General features: G+C 36.9%; 2 protein-coding genes across 6 annotated transcripts in view; both read left to right on the top strand.

Moving 5' to 3' along the window:
• LOC109824101 (BTB/POZ domain-containing protein At1g03010-like) lies at positions 4,620–5,775 on the top strand. Its single transcript, XM_020390623.1, has 3 exons — positions 4,620–4,771; positions 5,155–5,299; positions 5,399–5,775. Exons 1-3 carry the CDS (start codon positions 4,620–4,622, stop codon positions 5,765–5,767), a joined length of 666 nt encoding a protein of 221 aa, XP_020246212.1. The 3' UTR covers positions 5,768–5,775.
• LOC109824251 (heme-binding-like protein At3g10130, chloroplastic) overlaps positions 11,854–23,703 on the top strand; it is a 13,946-nt gene continuing 2,096 nt past the window's right edge. For 2 of the 5 annotated variants that reach the window (XR_002242578.1, XR_002242579.1), the window contains exons 1-9: positions 11,854–12,656; positions 12,751–12,837; positions 12,932–13,002; positions 13,943–14,044; positions 14,142–14,246; positions 14,323–14,452; positions 14,957–15,066; positions 15,155–15,265; positions 21,909–22,017. Coding sequence is in view for 1 of the 5 variants with exons in the window: in XM_020390801.1 (XP_020246390.1) it covers positions 12,458–12,656; positions 12,751–12,837; positions 12,932–13,002; positions 13,943–14,044; positions 14,142–14,246; positions 14,323–14,452; positions 14,957–15,066; positions 15,155–15,226 (876 nt within the window). In the remaining 4 variants the exon portion in view is untranslated. Of the gene's footprint in view, positions 12,657–12,750; positions 12,838–12,931; positions 13,003–13,942; positions 14,045–14,141; positions 14,247–14,322; positions 14,453–14,956; positions 15,067–15,154; positions 15,266–21,908; positions 22,107–23,703 lie in introns of those variants that run through there. The other 3 variants (XR_002242580.1, XR_002242581.1, XM_020390801.1) reach the window with 2 other exon arrangements.

Consider the following 23,703-nt stretch of genomic DNA (forward strand, 5'->3'; position numbering starts at 1 on the left):
GATTTTGTTAATTAAAAAAACATTTGTTAAATATTCACGATTATTTTCACTGACATACTTGGTATATATGTTACAAGGTTATTGAGCATGAGGTCTTAAGCTTAAACCCCATGTTTGAAGTTTGTTTTTATTTATTTATTATAATGGTTTATTTAATTATTAATATGATATTCACTATAAGGATTATCATATTGTATGTTTATAAATTATTAATATATTATGAATAAAAATAGAAATATTTATAATATTATGCACACATAAAAGATAATAATATAGAAAAATAGAAGTAGAAAAATATAAATGAATATTTAATAACCAAATTAATGAATTGAATATACCTCTAGTCTAATTCTATTCAGTTATGAACCGAATACCAAAAATAAATTCATTTACTATTAAATGAACTACGGAATCCAATATAACTGAATATTCACACAAAAAAATACTCAAGCTATTTATTAAGTATTTGTTTCATTTCCACCCAACATATATCCAATTTCGTCTCAATTAGCATGTGTAATTTATCCCATTATATTGTAAAATTTAGCCATTATGAAGTTACTTGTCGATGTGCTAAAACAACTAAAAATAGTCAAAATCATAGGTAATAGATCACGAAATCATGAATGTCGGTCTTCTCAGAATTATTTGCCAAGGGATCAAACAACTAAAAATGGCTAAAAACTATAGGTTAATAGCTTACAAAATCGTTAATTTTGGCCACCGCAAAATTATTTGACAATGAGTCAAAACGACTAAAAATAGCCAAAAATCATGGGTTATAGCTCATAGGATCGTGAATTATGGCTATTGCGAAATTATTTGCCACTACGTCAAAATGATTAAAAAAGACAAAAAATAATGGGTTATAGCTAATGAAATAGTGAATTTTAAACTCCGTAAAATTATTTACCAATGTATCATAATAACTAACATTGGTCAAAAATCATGGATAACAGTTCATAAAATTTTTAATTTTGACCTCCACAAAATTGTTCAACAATGAGTTGAACCGACTATAAATGGTCAAATATTATAGGTAATAACTCATGAAATCGTGATTTGGCCTCTACAAAATTATTTATCAATGGGTCAAAACAATTACAAATGGCCAAAATTTATGGGTTATAGCAAAATTATTTTCCTATGGATTAAAAATGATAAAAATGTCCAAAATTGAGGGTTGTGCCCATAATATGTAAAAAATTTGTCATCTCAAAATTATTTTCTAATGAATTGAAACAACTAAAAATGGCCAAAATTATGGGTTATAGCTGACGAAATCGTGAATGTGGACTCCATAAAGTTATTTGCTAATAGGTCGAAATGATAAAAAAAATCTCCAAATATCATGGGTTATACCTAATGGAATCGTAAATTTTGGTCACCCCAAAATTATTTGCTCACAGACCGGAATGACTAAAATTACCATAAATCATAGGTTATAGTCATGAAATTTTAAATTTTGAGCTCCGCAAAATTATTTGCCAATATGTCAAAATAACTAAAAATGATAAAAAAAAATTATGCGTTATAGCTCATGACATTGGGAATTTTGGCCTCCGTGACATTATTTACTAGAACAATTTTTCAAAACCGACTGAATTTTTTTTTTTTTCAAAACCGACTGTTTTTTTTTATTTATCAAAATCGACCCGGTTTTGTGATTAGCAGGCTAATCACTATCCTAAATAGTCGGGGTTGGCAACCCCGACTATTTAGGATAGTGATTAACCTGCTAATCACCCTTTAATTAGGGTTTAACATCCTCCTAAATAGTCGGGGTTGCCAACCCCGACTATTTAGGATAGTGATTAGCAGCCTAATCACAAAACCGGGTCGATTTTGATAAATAAAAAAAAAACAGTCGGTTTTGAAAAAAAAAAAAATTCAGTCCGTTTTGAAAAATTGTTCTTATTTACTAATGGGTAAAATGACTAAACAATGTATAAAAATCATGGGTTATAGCTCACAAAATCATGAATTTTTATCACCACAGAATTATTTATCAACAGGTGGAAATGACTAAAATGCTTAAAATCATTGGTTATGACTCACGAAATAGTGATATTTTAGCTCTGTGAAATTATTTAACAAGTGTAGACTTAAAATAACAAAAAATCATAGGTTATAAGTCATAAAATCATGAATTTTGGCCCACTAAAATTATTTGCAAATGGGCTGAAATGGCTTAAAATGGACAAATCCCTTGAGCTTTAGCCTATGAATTTGTAAATTTTGACCACCTCAAAATTATTTGCCAATGGGTTAAAAACGACTAGGCCAAAATCACGGGTTATAGCTCACAAAATCATGAATTTGAACTCCGTAAAATTATTTTCTAATGGGTTCAAATGACAAAAAATAACAAAAATTATGGGTTATAGCTCATAAAATCGTGAATTTTTGCCTCCTGAGATTATTTGTCAATTGGTCGAAATGATTAAAAATGGTCAAAATTGTAGGTTGATATCTTACAAAATCATTAATTTTGGCCACCAGTTGGTCGAAACGGCCAAAAATTGCGAAATCACGGATTACGGCTAATGAAAACTCAAATTTTAGCTACCATAAATTATTTACAACTTTGATAAAATGATTAAAAATTGTCAAAATTCATGAGTTATAGCTAATAAAATTATAAGTTTTGGACCCTATGAAATAATTTAAAAATATGTTCAAACAACTAAAAATAGTCAAAAATCATGGGTTGTTACTCAAAAAAATTTAAATTTTAGCCTCTACATAATAATTTGACAATGGAATGAAATGACTACAAATGATCAAATATTGTTGGTTATATTTCATGAAATCATAAATTTTAGTATTTGCAAAAAAAAATTCTAAAGGGTCAAAATGACTATGAATGGCTAAAAAATTGTGGGTTATATCTCATAAACTTATGTTTTTGGTCTCCAAGTAATTATTTGCCAATGGGTGTAAAATGAATAAAAATGCCCAAAATTCTTGTGTTGTAAGTCATGAAATATTAAATTCTCTCATTCATAAATTTATTTGAGAATGCGATGAAATGACTAAAAATGAGTAAAAATCTGTGGATTATAACTCATAAAATCATGAATTTTGGTCTTCATTAAATTATGTACTAACAGATCAAAATGATTTAAAATGTCCAAAATCATGAATTATGCCCATGAAAATATAAATTTTTGGCAGCATGAATTTTTTAGCAACGGATTGAAATAAAAATGCCAGAAATAATTGGTAATAGCTTATAAAATAATGAATTTAGACCCCGTAGAATTATTTGTCAATGGTTTAAAATAATAAAAAGGGCTAATACTATGTATTACAGCTCATAAAATCATGAATTTTTTGTTATTGCATATTTATTTGCCAATTGGTTGAAAAGACCAAAAATAGTCACAAATATTGGGTTATAGCACATGAAATTAAAAATTTTTGCATCCATAAAATTATTTACCAATAGGTCAAAATGACTAAAAATAACAAATTAATTACTACTCATGAAATTATGAATTTTAAACATGAAAAGCTTTCCCGAACTCGTACTTTTAAAAGAAGCCTGACACACACACATATTACATATACATGTTTACACACACACGTGTGTGTGTGTGTGTATGCGCACACCCACAAAACAATTTAGCACGAAAAAGCTAATTTGCCTTTCTCGCATTTTACATGGAGGAGTCTATTAAAAAAATCCTGGGCATGTTAGTCAATTAGAACTTTTCAAGTAAAATTGGAAGAATTGTTTAAGTGGAATAATTTTATGCAAGTAGAATATTTTAGTACAATAATGTGGGATAATTTGAAATAATTGGAAAGTATACAATTATGTATTTTGATAATATGACGCCTTAATTTATATATTTTTAAAGCTTGAGAATATAAATTGATAATTATATAAAGCAGTATAAATAAATCTTATAAAAGAGTAACTATTATTTAAGCTATATATAACCTTATTTTAATAGTTATTACTATCAATAATCATGTAAACTAGCTAGTAATAATCATTAAATATATAGTTCATAAAAAAATAACGAATTACAAATTAATAGTGCAACATACTTGATCATCACATGTACTGTAGGCTGTGTTTGGCAAGGGGTTAAATGAAGGGTTAAGAGGGTTTATCCCTTCATTAACCTGCCAAACAGAAAAAAAGACCCACGGGTTAACTAACCCTCACGTGAGCCCAAAATTTTATTTATTCCGTGGATTGAAGGGTTAACAATTCCTCGTGGATAGGCGGAACAAGACTTGTTCCGCCTTCTCACGCGAGGGTAGGCGGGGAATTTATTTCATCTGGATCTCGGCAGCGGAATGGGGAACTAGGCAGCGGAATTTTGATAGCACCCCCTCTCTTTCCTCACCCTCACAAAATTCGTCGAGCCACTCCCGTTCAGGTCGCCCCCTTCTCCTTCCTCGAGGTCTCCGGTTGATCCAATGGATTGATCCAAAGAAGAGCTCTTACCTGATTGACATATGATCCTTCTCCAAATATAACTGTCACGGTGATGTAGCATCGCGCTCTACACTCTCACGATGATGTCTCTGGGGATCTAGGGCTGGGGAGAGCTCCGACGAGGCGACGGCCGGCTCCGGGGACCTCGGTGAGGTTTAGGCCGATGGATCTAATGAGGAGGTTGGAGGAGAATGGGAGGAGGCTGGATCGGCTGAGATCCGAGGCGAGAGTTAGGGTTCGGCCACCGAGATTAGCTGTTGTGAGTTTTCGTGTTTCTGTTCTTGAGATTTTTCTTGAATTTGTTGATAAGAATGTGTGTGACGATTATTCATTGCTGTTGTTCGAACTGAGATGCTATAGCTAACTTCAAGATATTGTGCACCAGTATTAGCTAACTTTTGATCTTGAAGATACTGTGAATGTTGTTCAATTTTGGTGTGTTCATTAGTAGAATTTTTGAATTCTGAGATTCTTTGTTGAATAATTATTTTCTTTAATAGAATTTATAATTTTGCAAGCTATGTGAACAGTGCAGGATCCTGTTAGATAAGTTTTGGTGAAGTTTCTGTAGGCTAAAAAAGTTATGAGAACACATGTTGTTCAGAGTGGAATACAACAATGGAGTAGCTTACAGGATGGTCAAGAAGGGAAATGATCTGTAAGCTTCTTGTGGGAGAGATTTTTGGCAGTTGATGTAGGCTAAAAGGACCAGATGCTCTGACAAAATTCACGATTGTCATACACAATGCAATCGAGGGTCTGGACCAGATTCTTGAGCTTCTGCCTGATCATGCATGTCCGGTGAATGATGGACTCTACAAAGCTTTCAATATCTTTTTGAAAGTAACAACTTCTTGAAAACTTTTGTCATCATTTGACTAGACTATCAAAATTTACCCTGGAAAAATATGAGGAAAAGCTAACCACATATTTCACTTTCAGGTTCATCCGAACATAAAAGAATCAGAGAGATATCGGCTGTGCAAGACCGTCAACTATCAAAAACTATCTCAAGAAGCATTCAGCCACGCTGCTCAGAACGAACGATTGCCTATTCAAATGGCAATACAAGTTCTGTACTTCGAGCAAATCAGGCTTCGAAATGCAATGAACGGAAACCAAGATCAGCTCTTCTTCGGATCAATCCATGGCCAGTATCCTCAAAGATCAGGGAGCGGATCAATCTCACCGCGTGATAACTATGCTTCAGTCAGAAGAGAGAACGGAGAGTTGAAGCTTGAGGTTGAAAGAATGAGGATGAGGCTCACAAATTTGGAGAAGGATCATGTACAATCAAGCAAGAGCTTGTAAAAAGCAAATCCTGCAAATAAACTGCTGAAGTCGTTCACGAAGAAGCTCAGCAAGTTGAATTCATTTTTTCGGATGAGAGATGTGAACCCAATAAATCTGAAGGCTATTTTAGATGCTCGATTTCTGCTTTAGAGAAGGCGACGACACTCTATTTCTTGAGAAATGTAGATTTTGTGCATGTCGCCGTTTCTTCTGTGTGTAAAAATTTGTGATTGTGTTGATTTGATCAATGTTTTGTGATGAGATTGGCTCACATATTTATCTGTCTTGTGTTGTTTTGGAATCTGATTCATGAGAAAGTATTTGTATATAAACCAACAGTGTTTGTGCGATTTTTTAAATTTTTAGAAAGGGCGAAAGTGGTATTTTTAAAAAGAATAATGAGATTAATCTCCTTAGCCGTTCTTCATTTGCCAAACACAAAAGACTTAACACTTTGTCTTAATTATCAAATCCAAACGGAATAAGAATATTTTTAACCCTTCACGATGGATTAACTAAGTTAACCTTTCTCCTTAATCCCTCTTCCTTAACTCTTTGCCAAACACAGCCGTATGGTCATCACAAAATATTGTTGATTCTAGGTAAATAGCTATCTTTCGTTGTGATTTATGTGTATCCACAAAAGGTTACTTATCATTTTTTATATCAACCGCATTTTCCTATATGCATGGCAAGTGCTATTATCATACATTTATAATGTAAATTATGCATAAATAATGTGTTAGCAACATTCATTTTATTGGACTCAACTATTAGTATTTTTTTTGACTAGTCAAAAAGTTCTAGTTTGTTCTCATCTAAGTTGACGAGTGGAATAATTTGGGGAGAAGAATTCATGTTTTTCAATATAGCTAGGTAGAACAATATTTAGTGGGAGAGTTTTAAAAATTATCCCAGTTCTGATTGGCTAACACCACAAAAATTTATCCCATGAATATTTATCCGAGTTCTGGTTTTTAGTTCTAGTCGACTAACCCCACCTTAAGTTCATTTGTAAGAAGTATAATCCTAATGGCAACAAATTGAAGCCGCATAATTAATTAGCTCCGTATAGAAATCCACACATATATAGCCTAATAATTTTCCTTGTTCTCGTCCCTCTTCTTCGTTAATTAAACAAATTCGAAACAAACCTATCACACACAACCAATTCCCTGCTCAACAAACGAAAGAATTATTAATTAACATTCGCAATCTAATTAAACTCCGACCGAACCATCGATCCTTCTTCAATTCACTGCCTGATGATCCGCTGCAACACAACAGTCCTGGCCCTCCGAATATCCCTGCTACACCTGTCGGCCTGCTCTCCCAACTCCTCCACGCTCCTCATGAACCCCTCCAGCATCCTCCTCATCTCCTCCACCGCGAACCTCACCGTCTCCGCCTCCTCCTCCGCCACGAACCCCGCGCTGTTCTCAGCAGCGCCCACCTGCGTCTCCAAGGCGATCGATGAGCACAACCGGATGCTATCCATCGTCCTTAATTCGCCCACGTACGACCCCGCCTGCATGCGACAGGACCATCTCCTTGCTGGCGCCACGTCGCGTCCTCAGTAAGTTTCTTCCACAAGGTATCGACAAACCACTTCCCCATCGAACCCCTATCGGATCCGACGTCGCCGCCGCGAGGCCTGCGGCACCGGCGCGCGGCCTACCGCGGCGTGCACGACCGAGCATATGAGGCGGCCCGGAAGGCCGGTGAGGCGAAATGATGCTGGACAGCTTCCTCCAGCCCTGAGCGATTGAGCTTCTTGTCGAGCTTCGCCTTTTTGATCTGTTACTTCTCCAGGCATTAAAAACACTGCTGCTTTTGTAGACCCGACTGGAACGCCATGAAGAAGTTCCGGTGAACGGGGTCTGAACGCGCCCCTCTGAAGCGCTTCAGCTCCTCCAGGTTCTCGCGTACCTCTTTCAGCTTTGTGGTCCGCGTTCGTCCGTCGAAAGTGCTGTTAGCAGTACCTGGGAGGATCAGCTGGGTGTCGCGGGCCTTCTAAGGCAACGCCGCGAGCTGCCGCCAGAAATACCAGGGTCTGCCAGCGAGTTGTCGAAGTAATCTCGACCAGGCTCGGAGAGGCCGGGGTGTTTCCAGATGTCCTTCTTGCCAGTGACAGGATGACCTTTTGACGACCTCTTGGTTTCATCGTCGAGGAGGCAGCGCGGCTGACTTCTTTGAGGGAAGTCGAAGTGAGAAGGGAGCGGACCTTCGACGCCCGACAGCAGAAGGGTGGAGATTGCGCGCTCATGGCGCTGCTGGAGCGATTCGGTCGAAGGTCTGCGAGGTCGGGGTCCGTGCCGGGCACGCGTCGAGGGTATAACGAGGCTCAGATCTTGACGGGAGGGACGTCGACGTCGGTGGTGACCGGGAGGAGGAGGAGCGAGGAGGTAGGCGTCGGGTGGCATGTCGCTCGAGTGGGGGCTTTTTGCTCGAGTGGTTTCCCATTTGTTGCTTCGGAGGGAAAGGAACGAGGAGGCAGGAGACTTGGAGTCGAAGAAATGCTTGAGTTGTTATGTTGAGTGGGCCGGTGGGGATGTGCGAGGGGATTTATAGAGGAGGTGTGAGAGGAGAGAGAGAGAGAGAGAGAGAGAGAGAGAGAGAGAGATGAGAGAGATAGAGAGAGAAGGAAGCGAAAACGTTTTTGGATGGTTGGGGATGACTTGCTACGCAATGTAGGAACGAGGGAGGGGGGGGGGGGGGGGGGGGTTGGCCGGGGAAGAACCTTGTTAATTGCGGCCTTCTAAGGCAACGCCGCGGCTCGCCGCGCAGAAATACCAGGGTCTGCAGCGAGTTGTCGAAGTAATCACTCGACAGGCTCGAAGAGGTCCGGGGTGTTTCCAGATGTCCTTCTGCCAGTGCAGGATGACCTTTGACGCGAGCCTCTTGGTTTCATCGTCGAGGACGGCAGCCGGTGACTTCTTTGAGGAAGTCGAAGTGATGAGGGAGCGGACCTTCGACGCCGACAGCGAAGGGTGGAGATTGCCCGCGCTCATGCCGCCTGCTGGAGCGATCGGTCGAAGCGTCTGCGAGGTTCGGGGTCCGTGCCGGCACGCGTCGAGGTATAACGAGGCTCAGATTCTTGACGGGAGCGGACGTCGACGTCGGGTGGTGACCGGAGGATGGAGGAGCGAGGAGGTAGCCGTCGGGCGGCATGCCTGCGACTGTGGGGCTTTATTGGCTCGAGTGGTTTCCCATTTGTTGCTTCGGGGGAAAGGAAGCAGGAGGAGGAGACTTGGAGGTCAAGAAATGCTGAGTTGTTATGTTGAGTGCGGCCGGTGGGGAATGTGCGAGGGATTTATAGAGGAGGTGCAGAGGAGAGAGAGAGAGAGGAGAGAGAGAGAGAGAGAGAGAGAGAAGAGAGAAGAGAGAGAAGGAAGGAAAACGTTTTTGGATGTTGGGGATGACTTGTACGCATGAGGAACGAGGGAGGGGGGGGGGGGGGGGGGGGGTTGGCCGAGGAAGCAACTTGTTAATTGCCGGTTGTTCTCTCTCTTCCCTTCCCCCTCTCTCTATATAAGAAAAAGCAAGCAAGCCACTATCCAATGCTTTCAAGTATTATCATCGATATATGCCTCTTAACTAATTAACCCCCTAACCACACTCCTCTCTCGTTACAGGGCACTGGGGTCCACATGAGAATTTTTTTTAAAAACTCTCATGTGGACCCCAGTGCACTGTAGCGAGAGAGGAGTGTGGTTAGGGGTGTGATTGTATCGCCTCCCTTAACTAGCTATTAAATTCGAGTTGATGGTCGTGGTTTTTTTCTTTGAGTGCAAATTAGGAATGAGTACAATATACAAGGTTATGATGAGTGTTAAATTTAGATTGTATCATAACCGTCTACTAAATAATCAACTATTGAGATTAAAAGTAGTGATAGTCTCTCCACTGCTTTTTTTAATGGAGAGGATCCAAGTTCTTCTAATATATAGGATTACTAGCTACTCACTAACTTCGTTTTAATTTTATCTAGTAAATTGAATTTACTTGGCACGTGATATTTAAAGAGACGGTAACCTTTGGAATATGTGCAAAAGAAAGGGATTAGGAGATAAATATATCGATCTAATACGTGGAAAATAATTTAAGGACCCAAAATATGGGATCAAGGGAGGGGACATGTGAGGTGTCCCCTCCCTATTGCATAATAAGTTGGCCATGCCAACTCATGACAACTCATTATGCACTAGGAAGGAGACAACTCACATGTCCCCTTCCTTAGTCCCATATTTTGGGTCACCGTAGCAGCACTCCTAATGCGTCGAAAAGTTTTCACACTTCACCATTAATTAAACAATCTTATAGCTCCTTTTTTCCGAATTCTAATCATGTGTTGCATGATATTCTGTGGACACGTGTCAAAATTTGATCGACTTACGACTTATGATACAGATGATGTGGCGTGAAACTGAATATGTTTCCCTATTTTCTAATTTCTATAGAGGAAGCAAAGACAAATATCAGGAAGAGTGGCGGTGAATAAAGGAGAAACGTTAACCCAAGATTGCACCCTTTCACGAGGAGTTGGGGCCTACCTAACTTAGTTACAAATTTGTCCGTTGGGCAAGATGCATTTGTACGACGAAATCATGCATGAAAGTAGGGGAATAGTATTAATGAATACGCAAATGGGAAATATTAATTGGTATATTCATGAAGACAAATTAACTAATCTCCTCAAAAAATTCATGTAAACATATCCAATGAATTTACAGGCAATATTAATCGTCGAACGATAAGCCTTTCTCTCGTGCAAGGAATCTTCTTCTTTTATATTTTTCTATCTATCGTAAGTTATAATTCTATAAAAAAGTTTATAATGATGTCATCTACTCAATCAACCGGGTCATGCCTCATCATATAAGGTGCAATTTAAAAAAAAAAACAAATTCCAGAATCCTTGTAAGGTGATTATTAGTTTTTTTTTTCCAAATTATAGGTACCGACAATTATTAATTCCAAAATGCATTAATTACCCTTCTTTGATCTTTCTTCATATAATGAGTCATTGAACGACCAAATTGTGCAGAAATTAGCAACCCTAAACAATAATATCATCAACGTTTTGCATTTATTCACTGAAGAATAGATTAGTTGGGGTCATAGCCAACACTGTTTACGTTCAAATCATTCACAAATTAATTTGATGGTTGCAAGATACCTAGTTTCCCATTTGAAATCAAAGTTTATCTTCATTTGCTATAAAAGGAAGAAAAACAAATTTAAAGTTAGTTAAATTTAGACTTGTCATGCTGCCAAATGTATGGGCCTCCACCAAAGGCCTATTATGGGAATGGTCCAGTTAGGCACTATGATAAGTTTTTAATAATAACTCGAAATAACGTCACTTGACATCACTTTTAATCTGAATGCAATGAACTTGGGCTGGAATTTTCTTTCGTGTACTATTTGCCAGCATTAGCCTTCAGATGTTCTTAATCTTTTTGCCACGTTTTTTTAAAACTAAACCGAGTCAAGGTTTTGGATTTGATGTTCATTTTTCGAACACTTCATCATTTCGATAATGCATGGATACGAGTTTATAGATACAAGCTAATCATCGTAATGATTTCGAGTTGACCGGTGCTGATTTGGCAACCTGTAATCGTGTGATGATTACATTTAGATATTGCCAAGAATATTCCTATCGGATATCCACATAGGTTTAAAAACTAAAGTAAAACAACACTATCCATGAAGCTCTGGCTGAATTGGTAAGCTGTCTATGATTAATTAGTACCACAAGATCTCAGGTTCGACTCTCCTGAAGCGCCCGAGGGTTTTGATTACCATGGTCCAAAATATCGTGGGGAAGTTATGATTTTCATAGTTAAGAAAGCATATTTGGTTTAAGGAAATTGAAAAAGGCTATATTAATTTATGGTCAAAAACACATGAGGGGACCTATCTCCATAATTCACTACATAGGAATTGCAAACGATGTAGACGTAACAGCCCATCTCTTGACCTGTAAACAATATGACATTGGAGGCCCAATCAACCCATTATAGAGAAAGCCCACGAGAGAGGAGCAGCCAGTAATCACAACTTCACAGGTTATGGTGAGATTTTTATTTTTATTTTTCAAAATAAAATCTAAATACATCAAAATGCATGTTTAAATCACCAAAACTGGAAAAGTTGTACGAACCTATCCTCACACATGCTCAGACTAGTGCCAACACCCAATGGTGTTCCTACGTTACTATGATGGTCAGTGGGTGTGTGAGAGGTGGGTGATTGAATGATGCCGATCACCTGTTTGATGAAATGACCCACTTAGGACTCGGGAGTTCTTGTTAATTTATTTGATTGTCATACGTTTTGATCAAAGAGAGCTGAATACTTCTTGTGAATTCCTATAGCAAGAAGAAAACAGCATTAGGTGTATATAGAGGTGGACTTGTGTAGCACTTCGATTGAGGTCATCAGTGATTGTGGAGGTTTTATGACCTCTAAAATCCATCCTGGAATGAGACTCTAGGTCCACTAAATTAGTGGTCTATATTTTGCTTGTTATTTTCAGTTGTCATTTTGTGAGCTTCCAGAATGAATGAAGCCAGTTGATGGCATATGAACCTTTTAAAAGAAAAAAAAAACTTGTTCTGATCAAATGAACACCAGAGAAAATATTCTCTGTTTGGTATAACAATCAAAAAGAAAATTAGCTTTAGATTCTGAAGGATAAAAATGTTGCTGCTGTGGAACTTGTGTCCAACTGTTCAATCTCTTGCCGTGCATCGAAATCGTAGTAATCAATCATGGATTACGAGATCATCGGCTGTAAAGGGAGGCAGAGTTGTTCCACGGATTAGTCGATCAGCTTTTGAGACTCGGCTCTCCCTTGTTCTTGCTCTAGCTTCCCAGGCCTCTTCACTCTCCCAAAGATGTATGGAGAAGGCTTTGATTTGCATGGAACAATTATTTGATCTTTGAGGAAAAGTGGTATTTTCTAAACTGATCTTTTTTTTTTTGGGTTGCAGTTTTGGGGGATTTGACTGAGGAAACTGCAAAATATGTCTTGCCACGCAGACCGGATGCACGAACACTAGAGGAAGCCCTGATGTTAGGTAGTGATGTTTCTTTGAATTTTACAAAAATTATCTAAGCCCCTTGTTTTTATTTGATTTCTGCAACGACTTACTCTCTGTTGACCATTCAAAGTTCCGGATCTTGAAACTATCAGATATCGGGTATTAAAGAGAACAGATGCATATGAGGTCAGGGAAGTCGAGGTAGTGCTTTTCCATCCCTGATACTCCTTATTTTGTTAATAAACTGCTGTTATGTGAGACAGTTTAGCTGGCTGTTATATGTTATTCGCATTTTTTAAAGATAAAGAGAGAAGCATTTTTTAAAGATAAAGTGAGACGTGAGTATGCGTGTGATTGTGAACTGTTTGTGTTTATGTTGACGTTATGGGCTTTGAAGTTTTAACTTTGGTTCTTGATTGACAAAAAAGGAGCTTACCACTTCATACTTCGACATCCACTACAATTAATAGGCTGTTAGTTTTAAGAAATGCAAGCTAAAAAAATTTCTACTGAATGGAAAAGTTATTCAACAAATATCATCAAACTGACAAATCTTCTACTGAATGGAAAAGGATCGAGGCATTTACTTCAAGAGTAAAAGACGGACAGAAAGACATCGCAACTTATCATGGGAGGAAACTTATGAGTCGTATAATTAAACTCCACAGACGAAACATCGGCATTAGCTAAGAAAACAAATGGCAGTGTCCAAAATTCAACTTGATTCTATGATAGGGATGTTTACCATGGGATCCATTCACTTGCTAAGATGATTGATCCTATAGAAAGAAGAAACAAATATACTTATGGTAGAGATTGTGATGACTGATGCATCTCACAATTATCGTCATCTCTAGATCCTGTTAGTAGTTTGTATTGGACATAGGTTAGCACTTTTTTTCCTTTTCTGGAAAAAGTATGGGATCAAAAGATCCCAGCCGTGACCACTCCCAAAACTGGTTGATTACAAATAAGCGTCTGTCATCTCCAACGTTACAATGATGGATGTATAGCATTGATGTAGTTGTTGATAAATTATAGTGAGAGCATTATGGTTGCAGTTTTAATATGCATGCTCCTATTTTTCCTTCTTCATTTCTTTTAGAGGTACATGCATTCATGTATTATACTTGGTGAACAGTCTTACTATATAGCCGAGACGATTATGCCTGGAAACACTGGGTTTGATTTCAATGGAGCTTCTCGGGGGTTTAATGTCTTGGCTGAATACCTGTTTGGTAAGGTAAGGTATATGGAAGACGTATTCTTTGAACATCCTTCTTCTTATGGTCTTTCTTGGCACATTAACAAGATCTATTGTTATCAACTCCTGGTTGTAGAACACAACCGCTGAACAAATGGAAATGACCACTCCTGTTATTACGAGGAAGGTTCAGTCGGATGGAGAGAAAATGGATATGACGACCCCTGTAATAACAAAACAGGCAAGTAACTTTCGCTGAAGACTTTTTTCAGATGAATACAGATCTGATGTTGTCTTCCTTGTTGGTCAATGGTCAGTCAGGTGATAATTGGACAATGTCATTTGTCATGCCCTCAAAATATGGTGCTAACTTGCCGCTGCCAAAAGATCCCTCTGTAAGGATCAAAGAAGTTCCTCATAAGATTGTTGCTATTACTGCTTTTTCAGGTTTGTATACTTAAAACTATGCAGCCATGTGATGGATGTATAAAACTGGCATGAACAGAATACAAAGGCAACTAGAAGGATGAAAATATACAATTAGTGTAACTTTTAATTCTGCTGTTCTATTGAAATGTTTTTGTAGGCTAGTGGGTAATATATGGAGAGGTTTATGGATACTCGTGGAGAGAGAGAGAGATGCAAGAATAGTCTGGAGAGTAGATGGATGGAATGTTATCAAATGATCAAAGAAAATCCTATGTGGCTTGATATGGGGAGGAAGAGGACTAGAAAACTTGACTTCAATACAGGAATTTCCAGAATAATGTTACCCGTTTCAAGTGTGAATAAGAAAAATCTTTATGTTAGACCTCTTAATATTAAGTATCTTCGAATATTAGTTAGACGTCTTAAATTTTTTCACTTGATATGATATATAGACTATGATGTCTTCTATTATCAATTGGTGAGTTCAGGCCTGTTATGTCTTATCTTTTCCATTTTTATCAGGCTTTGTGACAGATGAAGATGTGAAACGAAGGGAAGCTAAATTACGTGTTGCACTCGTAAGTGATTCACAATTTCAAGTAAAACAAAATGCATCTGTTGAAGTTGCACAGGTATAACTTTATCAGATTTAACTATGACAATGGGAGAGCATTTGAGATGGGACATAGCTTGAATTATATTTGTTTGTTCCTTGTACAGTTTAATCCTCCATTTACTCTTCCTTTCACACGCCGCAATGAAATAGCTTTGGAAGTAGAAGAGAAAGCTTAGTACAAATTTGATGTTGTACTCAACTGGCACCCTCTTCAGGTACATAACCACAAAGACTACAGGTCATACTTTTGCAGTATACTTTTGAATAATAAGCATTCATGATCAGTGAATTTGACAGACGCAAACTATTCCGTGTAATATTCAGTAAATCAATGCCACTTGTCATATTATATTAAGTTTGTATTCAAAATTAGCACTTAGACACTGTAACTTATGAACCAACCAAAAAAGATCTTTTGTGATATATGTAGAGAAATGGAGAAAGCAAAGTTATTATTTATCTAATCTTAACCTCTCTTTAATAGAGATTAGGAAGATATTGTAAAATAGATATGAGATAAAATCATATTTAATCACATCTCACAATATCTCATAATATATACTAAATCTACTAATACCAAATTATCAACAATATCTAACACTCTCACTCAAGCTGGAGCATATATACTATATGTGTCTAACTTGTTATAAGTGGAAAACAGCTAGTTGCAAGAGCTTAGGTAAGGTCATCTTTTTCCGGAATACTTAAAGACTTCAGCAATTAGAATATCAGTAGAAACCCTAAGCGGGTAAGCTAGTAGAAGAAACCCTAGATGGATCAGCGAGAAGAAACCCTAGGCGGGTCAGCTAGATAAAATAGTAGACGGATTAGCCACTGTAAGCAACATCAGAATCAACTACATACTTTTGCATCCAATCATTGAAAGATGACAAAGAGCAATACTGTTCATTCTGAGGAACACACATGTGTACTGTTCATAGATGGACAGCACCTAGGTGAACAGTGTCATTTTCCCCTTTTGAAATTAAGGTTTTTTAGAGGCTTTTTTTTTGGTTCAACAAAGATTTAGTAAACAAATGATATAGAAATCAAAGATATTATCAAAGCCGCTGAAGATGTTGTCATAGCCGCTGAGAGAAGCATGAAGGCCAAGCAAAACCCTCTCGACGGCCTCGAGATCTACAAAGATGGGAAAAGTTGCTAGGATCGAATAAACTTTGATGCCATGTAGAGAAATAAAGAAGGCAAAGTTATTACTCATCTAAACTTACCTCTCTTAAATAATAGTTATGAGATAAAATCATACCTAATCACATCTCATAATATCTTAACAATATCTACTAAATCTACTAATACCAAATTATCAATAATATCTATCTGTATATATATCTATACGTACATATGTATATGATGTAGCTAAATAGTTTTTTGTTATACTAATAAATGTGATCAAGTATGAGTGGGTGGGTTGGGGGTGGCTTTAGCACGCTTGCATGGGATGGAGGAATACAACACATTGATCCGGAAAAGCCTTCATGATATATAAGTATTTTCAAATGTGAAGAGGGAATTCAGGGAACTTACGCTAGTTAGAGCGAGCCAATGTTCAGGTCCCTGACACTCATTCTTAGGTTAGTAAATTATTATTTGTTTCTCTAGTTAGCACTGAATGTTGCCTTTTAGTAGGATTTACAATAAGTGACACCAAGCCCAGGTTTGGTATCAGACAGAGACAGGTGATGATAAGAACTGCCTGAGAAATATCTTTCGAGTAAGGTACTCAACAAGGTACACGGCATGATCTAACATCCTCATTAGGCCCACATGCATGAATTTTAATATCCTGATGTCTAAATCAAACGTTAGATCTTTTGAGGGGCAACAAATGAGTTGTTTCCAAGTATCATATCTTTAATTAAGCAATCTTTGTTCTAGAAGGTGACCTTTAGTTAAATATCTTCCAGTAAGTTCTTTACTTCATAGATCCTTCCAATTTATGAACTTCCAAGTGAAGTATCATGCTTTCGAGTTAATTATTGCCTTCTAGAAGATGATTAGACCTTATCCGATGGATTCTTCCAATTTGAACTTCCATCAGGATGGTAAATTCATTTTCCTCAATCTTTTTCCTGGCCTTATCCAGTACGCGAGTTTGACATCCTTTTGATATATTTTTACTCTCTTGTACGCATGAATCACCCCAGTATTTGGAAATTCCAGCAGTACTCCACCAAAAGTTTCTGTAGCTTAGAATCTGCAAACCTATAGTCTGATCTCCATTACCAAGTCATCTCATAAAATTGTGCCCACTATAGAGGAAATTTCTTGTTGGGACAAAGCCGGAGCCTAATAGAGCAGTGTCTCAGTGAATAATAGAGTGGAAGTAATAAAAAGAACACACAGATTTACGTGAAAAATCTCTTAAATGAATTTGGGGTAAAAACCACGGGCAATGATAGAAGAATACACTATGAGTAAAAATTTTGGAGTTACAATATCTCTTTACAAGGAAAAACTCTCTATTTTTTCTCTCTCACTCTTCTAGACGTGGAGTTGTTTCTAGGATGGATTTTTCCTGGAGAGTTTTGGGCCTATTTATAGCGTCCGAGAAAATACTATTCTTAATTTTATAATATTTTTTTCTTTTACTATGCCAACCTTTCGGTGCCTACTTTTCACTTTCGGTGTATTTATTTTAATGGGGACCGCCACCTTTTTGTTTGCCCACAATTGCCTTTTTGTTTGTCCACAATTGCTGCCAACAATTGCGGCTGACATTTCTGAATTACATATGAGAAATTTTTTTCTCTCACTGCTGCTTATGTTGGCATCAGTATGCTGAGTAGGTGTACAAACACAATATCAAGGGAAGTTTGATAGAAAAGTTTTTACTACAGTAGAAATTAAGATACAGTCCTTTAGTATTAGAATTGATTTTTTTTTAAACAGCAAATTAAAGCTTATGTAGGAGCCTTTTTTCTGTTTTCCCCTGGGGACCCAAGGGATAATGAGGAACATGTAGGAGTGGGATCACAGTCATGATCTGTGCTTGATACCCCTTGTTTGACTAATAATTATGCGGCTCAAAACAAATGGTCTGCACTGCAAAAAGTTGAGACAAGGGCCCGTGATCGATGATTGATTAGATATGTAGATAGATATGGAGTTCCAAAAAGTTTTGAAGTATTAACTTACGGGAGTACATAAATACAGTCCTTTTTAGACAAAAACTAAAATCCTGAAAACAATCATGGATAGAAGAACAATGTTACTTTATCTACCTCAGCATTCATTAAAAAATGATAGGAAGATCGATACGCCAACATAATGTATCATTTATAGGCTACCTTGTCTCTTTTTTTTAATCTCTTCCAAAAAGATGAAAAGAGGAAGCGAACCAACAGCATCCTGAATATTATATATGTGCATTTTTATACAAAGCAAAACATAAGTAAAATGAACTATTAACACATAAACCCGACATCAATCTAGTGCATCCCTCCTTGTCTATCTGCATCTTCTCTCGTCTAAGCGAAGTAAAGAGAAGACAGAGAACCAACAGGATCCTTGCTATCTACATGCATATTTACTCCAATTAAGAAAAATAAAAATAAAATACAAGAAAACATAGGCCTTATCAGAGATCGTTCGCTTCTGATACGCTTTCTAGATCAGGCTTCCACGTCACGCTTTTCTCATTTCTTTTCTTACGACTATATCCAGGTTCTTTCTGAATTTGAGACATCATGTCCTCAAATGTGAGCCCCTCCCTTTCTAGTATTTCCTTCAGTTCTTGCTTGCTTATCACCATCTTTATTCTCACTGCACTATTCTCCTTGATCTGAATCTTCTTCGGCTGATGAAGGTGGTAGAGATGCCCTCTTTGCTTGTCAGCTTGACAAATTCTTGATGTTGAATGGTATTTCAGGATATCGGTATCCGTACTCTTGATCTTCCACAACCCCTTATCTTTGAGAACCAAACAGTTCCCCATATTACTATTCCTAATTTTGGTTTAGAAAGAGGGGAGGCTAAAAATTTTAAGCTGTGAGGATATTGAGTTGTGAGAACCTTGAGTGATGGTGGAGGGAGGGAGTGATGGTATTTAAAAGAGAGAGGCGGAACAAATAGGCAAATGCAGGTTGGTAATTGCAAAGTTGCCATGGATTACAGTATCCCACCATTGGCCCACCAAATCAATTTTTTTGTTTCTCTTAGATAGATTGAACTAACTAATAAGCGGGTTGGGCTACAGGAGCAAATTGATCGGCTTCGGCTTGTTGACATACTCGGGGAGTCAATTGACCAAAGTCTTTATGATGTATGCAATGAGAGAAAAATTAGGAAAAGAAAATACAAGATCTAGGAAGAAATTCATTCATGTTGTGCGTTCCATTGCCCCTTTCAGATTATTACTAAAAACAGTATTGCTTGTGTATCTCAGAAAATAAAACCCAAAAAGTTTATTATGCTTGTATAAATATGACATAGAACAAAAGATGACTTGTTGAGTAAAAAAGGTCAGTTATGGAAAATAGTACCGAGTATATCTAAATACATTACAAGTAACTGATGGAATGGTACTTCTTATATTTTTCGTGATTAACAAGTATAGTGGCCTGAAATAATTACATGTAACTTTATTCTTTAAAAAAAAAAAGATGCACAAACTGAAGCATATCAGATTCAAAAAGCAGTCAACTGTCCTGTTAAGTGAAGAAGACGGAAATTATCGACATTGCCTACATGGTGTCATGACCGCTAACTAATATTCTTTACTGGTGAATAGAAAATATTATATCAAGTGTTATATGATATACTCAGCTGTTCTCCCAACAACTCGAGTCAAGTATGGAACAGATAGCCCTTCCAATATGATCAGACAACATTACACTGAATTAAGATAAGAAGGAGGAACCAAGATTTTGTTCTTTCCAACCTAATCACTTTCCGGTTTGTTTTATGCATTTATGGTGTGTTCTAGTTTTCGAAAGCCCAATTTGTTGTTCTCAATAAAAGTGAGTCTAACTTTTTCAATCATATGTTCTCGGGTTATACATGGTTTTTGATTTGAACATCAACAGGAAATTGCAGAATTTCATCACATAGCTTATAAGGTTGACCACTCAGGTCAACGTTATCATAGTTAGCATGTTTAGCATATTCCATGGTAAATACAAGCATTTGTGATTCTTTACAGTATAGTTCAATATCCCCATAGTTAGAAAGAACTTTGATCTAGAAGGGCTACGGACAAATTCTCAGAGTGATTTTTTTTAGCACAGGGTATGCTTGTAGTCATTAAAAGTCAGTCCAACGGTTCGTTAACTTTCGCCTTTGCCCTGAGCTCTTTCTGCCCTAATAAGAGAAGTTGATGGTTGTTGGATCCCTTAGCCTACATGTTTTATCTTTCACCATAAGCATCTCTTTTGCCAGGTTTCTTTTAATCTAGAATTGGTACCTACTCAAAAATGGTTATCTTTTAATTATCGTATTTTGTTTTGCTTATCTGAAGCCAACTTTGTTGTATGCTTAGCCAGTAGAATCAATGTTTGCATTATTGCAGAGTAGTGTATCCGTTTGCTTTTTTATTTTTTTTCTTCTTAGAATTTCATCACAGCGAATATAGAGGTGATTTTTTGTTTGTTGTTTTGCATAGAAGTTTCCCTACTCATTTTGCATTTCTATAACAACTTGGTATAGGCTCTGTTTCCAATACGTCTCACCAATGAAAATGCCGAATTACTCCACCTCTTTACATATAATTACACTCTAAATTTATCTTCTCAACACCTGTGTTTCCTAAGTTCCCCACTTCATCTACCCATCATGAACAGTTCACTGTTTCCGTGATTACTCGAGCATGCTGATGGCAAGATGAGTGGTTTGTGCATATTTGAGGGGTGTGATGTAAGTTAAGAGGGGGGGTTGGCATTGTATCATGAAATGTCCCCACCAAAGATATAGATGATTTTAGAGGGACGCCTCTCAGTGGACGGTTGCATTATTTTTTCAACAGACTCAAACACACATGCCTCTCCTAAAGCTCCTTCAGTGGAATTTGATTACGATCTTTTCCTTTTCTTTATTCATGATATTTTTATTGTTCAATATTTCTTGTATCTTTGAGCTATATAATATTTTTGCCACTGGGCTTCTAGAATGGCTATAACCCAAGGGACACCACATTTGTTTTAATAATCCTTTGTAGGGCACTCTAAACTTATCAAACTGGGTAGGTTAAGTCATTTAATTGTTTAGCAACTAACAAGCATCAACTCAACTAACAATTCCCTTTTTTCTGTTTCTGTTGTTATTGTATTTTGGTTGGTTTGTTTTTATTACAGGAATTAATTGGACAATCTTGAATTAAGTTCCTCTAACCATCGTACCAAAACTTTGAAGTTGTGGTGAGAGTTGAGGGTTATATTTTTATATTCTAACATGTCCCACAAATTGATGGCCCTGTGATGTCAATTTTTAGAAATCCTGTTTTAAATTCATGACCGGTGGGATTTGAACCTAGTTGCTCTGATACCATCTTAAATTAAGTTCCTCTAACCATTACACCAAAACTCCGAAAGTTATGAGAGTTGAGGGTGAAATTTTTATATTCTAACTGACACAAATCTTAGTTACCCTTTTACATACATTTCCGCAGTTTCTTGTATATATTTCCAAAAAGGGTGCTTGTTTGTACTGTTAAAAATGCTGATTTACCATCAATATTGTGTTTATATGGATAGCGATTATATGGGTAAGGTGATCATTCATTTTATTCTAACTTTTGTTAAATTTTAATCAAATTATTATGGAGCGCACGTGATCTTTTGATGGTTGGTCATTTCTTATGTAGCACAATATGACCCTCTTTCTTATCCATTTTTTTTTTGCAAGATGTTGGGATGTCCATTCAGGCCCCTTTTCTTATTTGAAACAGAGTATTTTCTCGCAAGGCATAATCAATCTAGAAACACTTTGGTGAGTTATGTACTAGCGTTTGGAGGTTTGGGTTTCTTTTGGAATTTATTTAGTGTACTCTGTAAGGATAAACATATGATACGCTTCAAAATAATTCCATTACTTTATTGAAAAGTCTGATTAGATGAGAATAAACATATGATATGCAAGTATACGACGGGGTCAGGCTGAGATGAATGAATATTAATGCAATACGATACATGATGTCATCCATTATTACAATTCACAAACACAGCAATTCAAATGTCACTAGACATAATTTGCTACATATGAATTTATCTCCGACGCTATGTATAGACTTCTTTCCGTACTTTTTTCTCTCTCTCTCTCCCCATAATCAGCCAATCCCAATCCTCGAAAATATGTTTCCAGAAATATTTGACTGCACAAAATAGTCACAAACAAAATGATGGACTACATGACTTTGTAAAAGCGCTGTGATTTCAACATTAATCTTTTTGTTCTTAAGCAAACACATTAGTGTACAAGCTGTGAAGTTTCGATGATCCAAGGTTTAGGGTATGTTTGATTGCCACGTTTTAAAGAGTTTTTGGGGTTGCAATACTATAGGCGTTAGTCGCTACAGTATTACAATCAACCCCTCTCTTTGGTGAGTTAAAACGGTCGTGTTACGAAGCTGAGTTAGCAGCTACTGTAGCAGAGTTGGCAAGCCCTCAGCAATTCCTAGCAAAAAACTTGGGAATAGGGTTGCATTTTTAGTGTAGTTGTTAGGCACAGCTGGACCACTTGATTCGCAATACTGTAGCAACTACGCGTTTTACAAAAAAGTAACCAAACAGGCTTTTGTATCAGTTTCCGTTCATGTTCATAAATAGATAGCAGCATGAGCTTCCTGACTCTTTTCCCTTGTTTCCAGCAGGGGGAAAAGAGGGCATCAATTATTGGATATGATTTCCCAAAATGAAGAAATCTTTACATCTCTGCACAAATACATACACTTTTATATTGTTCCTGAAAAACATAGTGATGATGATAGCAGATTACAAAATATTTATCATTAAAATCTTCTAATTATATGGATAGCTTTAATTTGATGATAATTTTTAGGTGAATATAAGATTAGTTGTTCACATGTCATCTTCTCGTAGCATAAAGAGACATGTTGATTTTAACCAAACCCTTTCAACTATTTTAATTTAAGAAAACCACACTACAGAACCTCAGTCAACTTTGAAAATCACTAAAATACTCCGTCGAAAATCAACTCATTCAATTACAAGGAAACCCTAATTGGTTTAAAAAAAAGAATTATTATAACTTTATAATGCTTTTTGCCCTCTTTCTCCTCTCTTTCTTTTATCCTTAAAAAAAATCAGAGTAATTATTTTATGATTGAGGGATAGAAAACAACAATGATGACTTAGATGGCGACGACCATGAATTCTATGGCTACGTCGATGATGACGAACTCAACAGCTACGAAGGCATTGAGTATTACGTTATGTATGATTTGGGACATGGAAGCCAGAAGCAGTGTTATAAGGATAAACATATTTGCTTTGATTTATGGGTGACACCTCGCTTGCTACCAAGTAACGCCAGTCAGTTTGTGTTCATCTTTATTTTGTAATTGTGTTCCTACTATAATCATTGTGAGTAAGTATATTGTCAAGGATTTCATTGATTTCACAAGTTTCATCTCAGTCTTGTTCTATTTATCAGCAAGTTTACATTATATAATTTCTTTGTT

The sequence above is a fragment of the Asparagus officinalis genome, chromosome 9 (assembly GCF_001876935.1).
Source record: "Asparagus officinalis chromosome 9, Aspof.V1, whole genome shotgun sequence".
In the NCBI taxonomy this organism is placed as follows: domain Eukaryota; kingdom Viridiplantae; phylum Streptophyta; class Magnoliopsida; order Asparagales; family Asparagaceae; genus Asparagus; species Asparagus officinalis.

Excerpts from the sequence above, each read along its gene's own strand:
- LOC109824101 (XM_020390623.1), top strand. The coding sequence starts at position 4,620 with ATGGATCTAATGAGGAGGTTGGAGGAGAATGGGAGGAGGCTGGATCGG. Across the intron at positions 4,772-5,154 it reads GAATTTGTTGATAAGAATGT|GCTAAAAGGACCAGATGCTC; the intron begins GTGTGACGATTA and ends CAGTTGATGTAG. Across the intron at positions 5,300-5,398 it reads CTTTCAATATCTTTTTGAAA|GTTCATCCGAACATAAAAGA; the intron begins GTAACAACTTCT and ends TTTCACTTTCAG.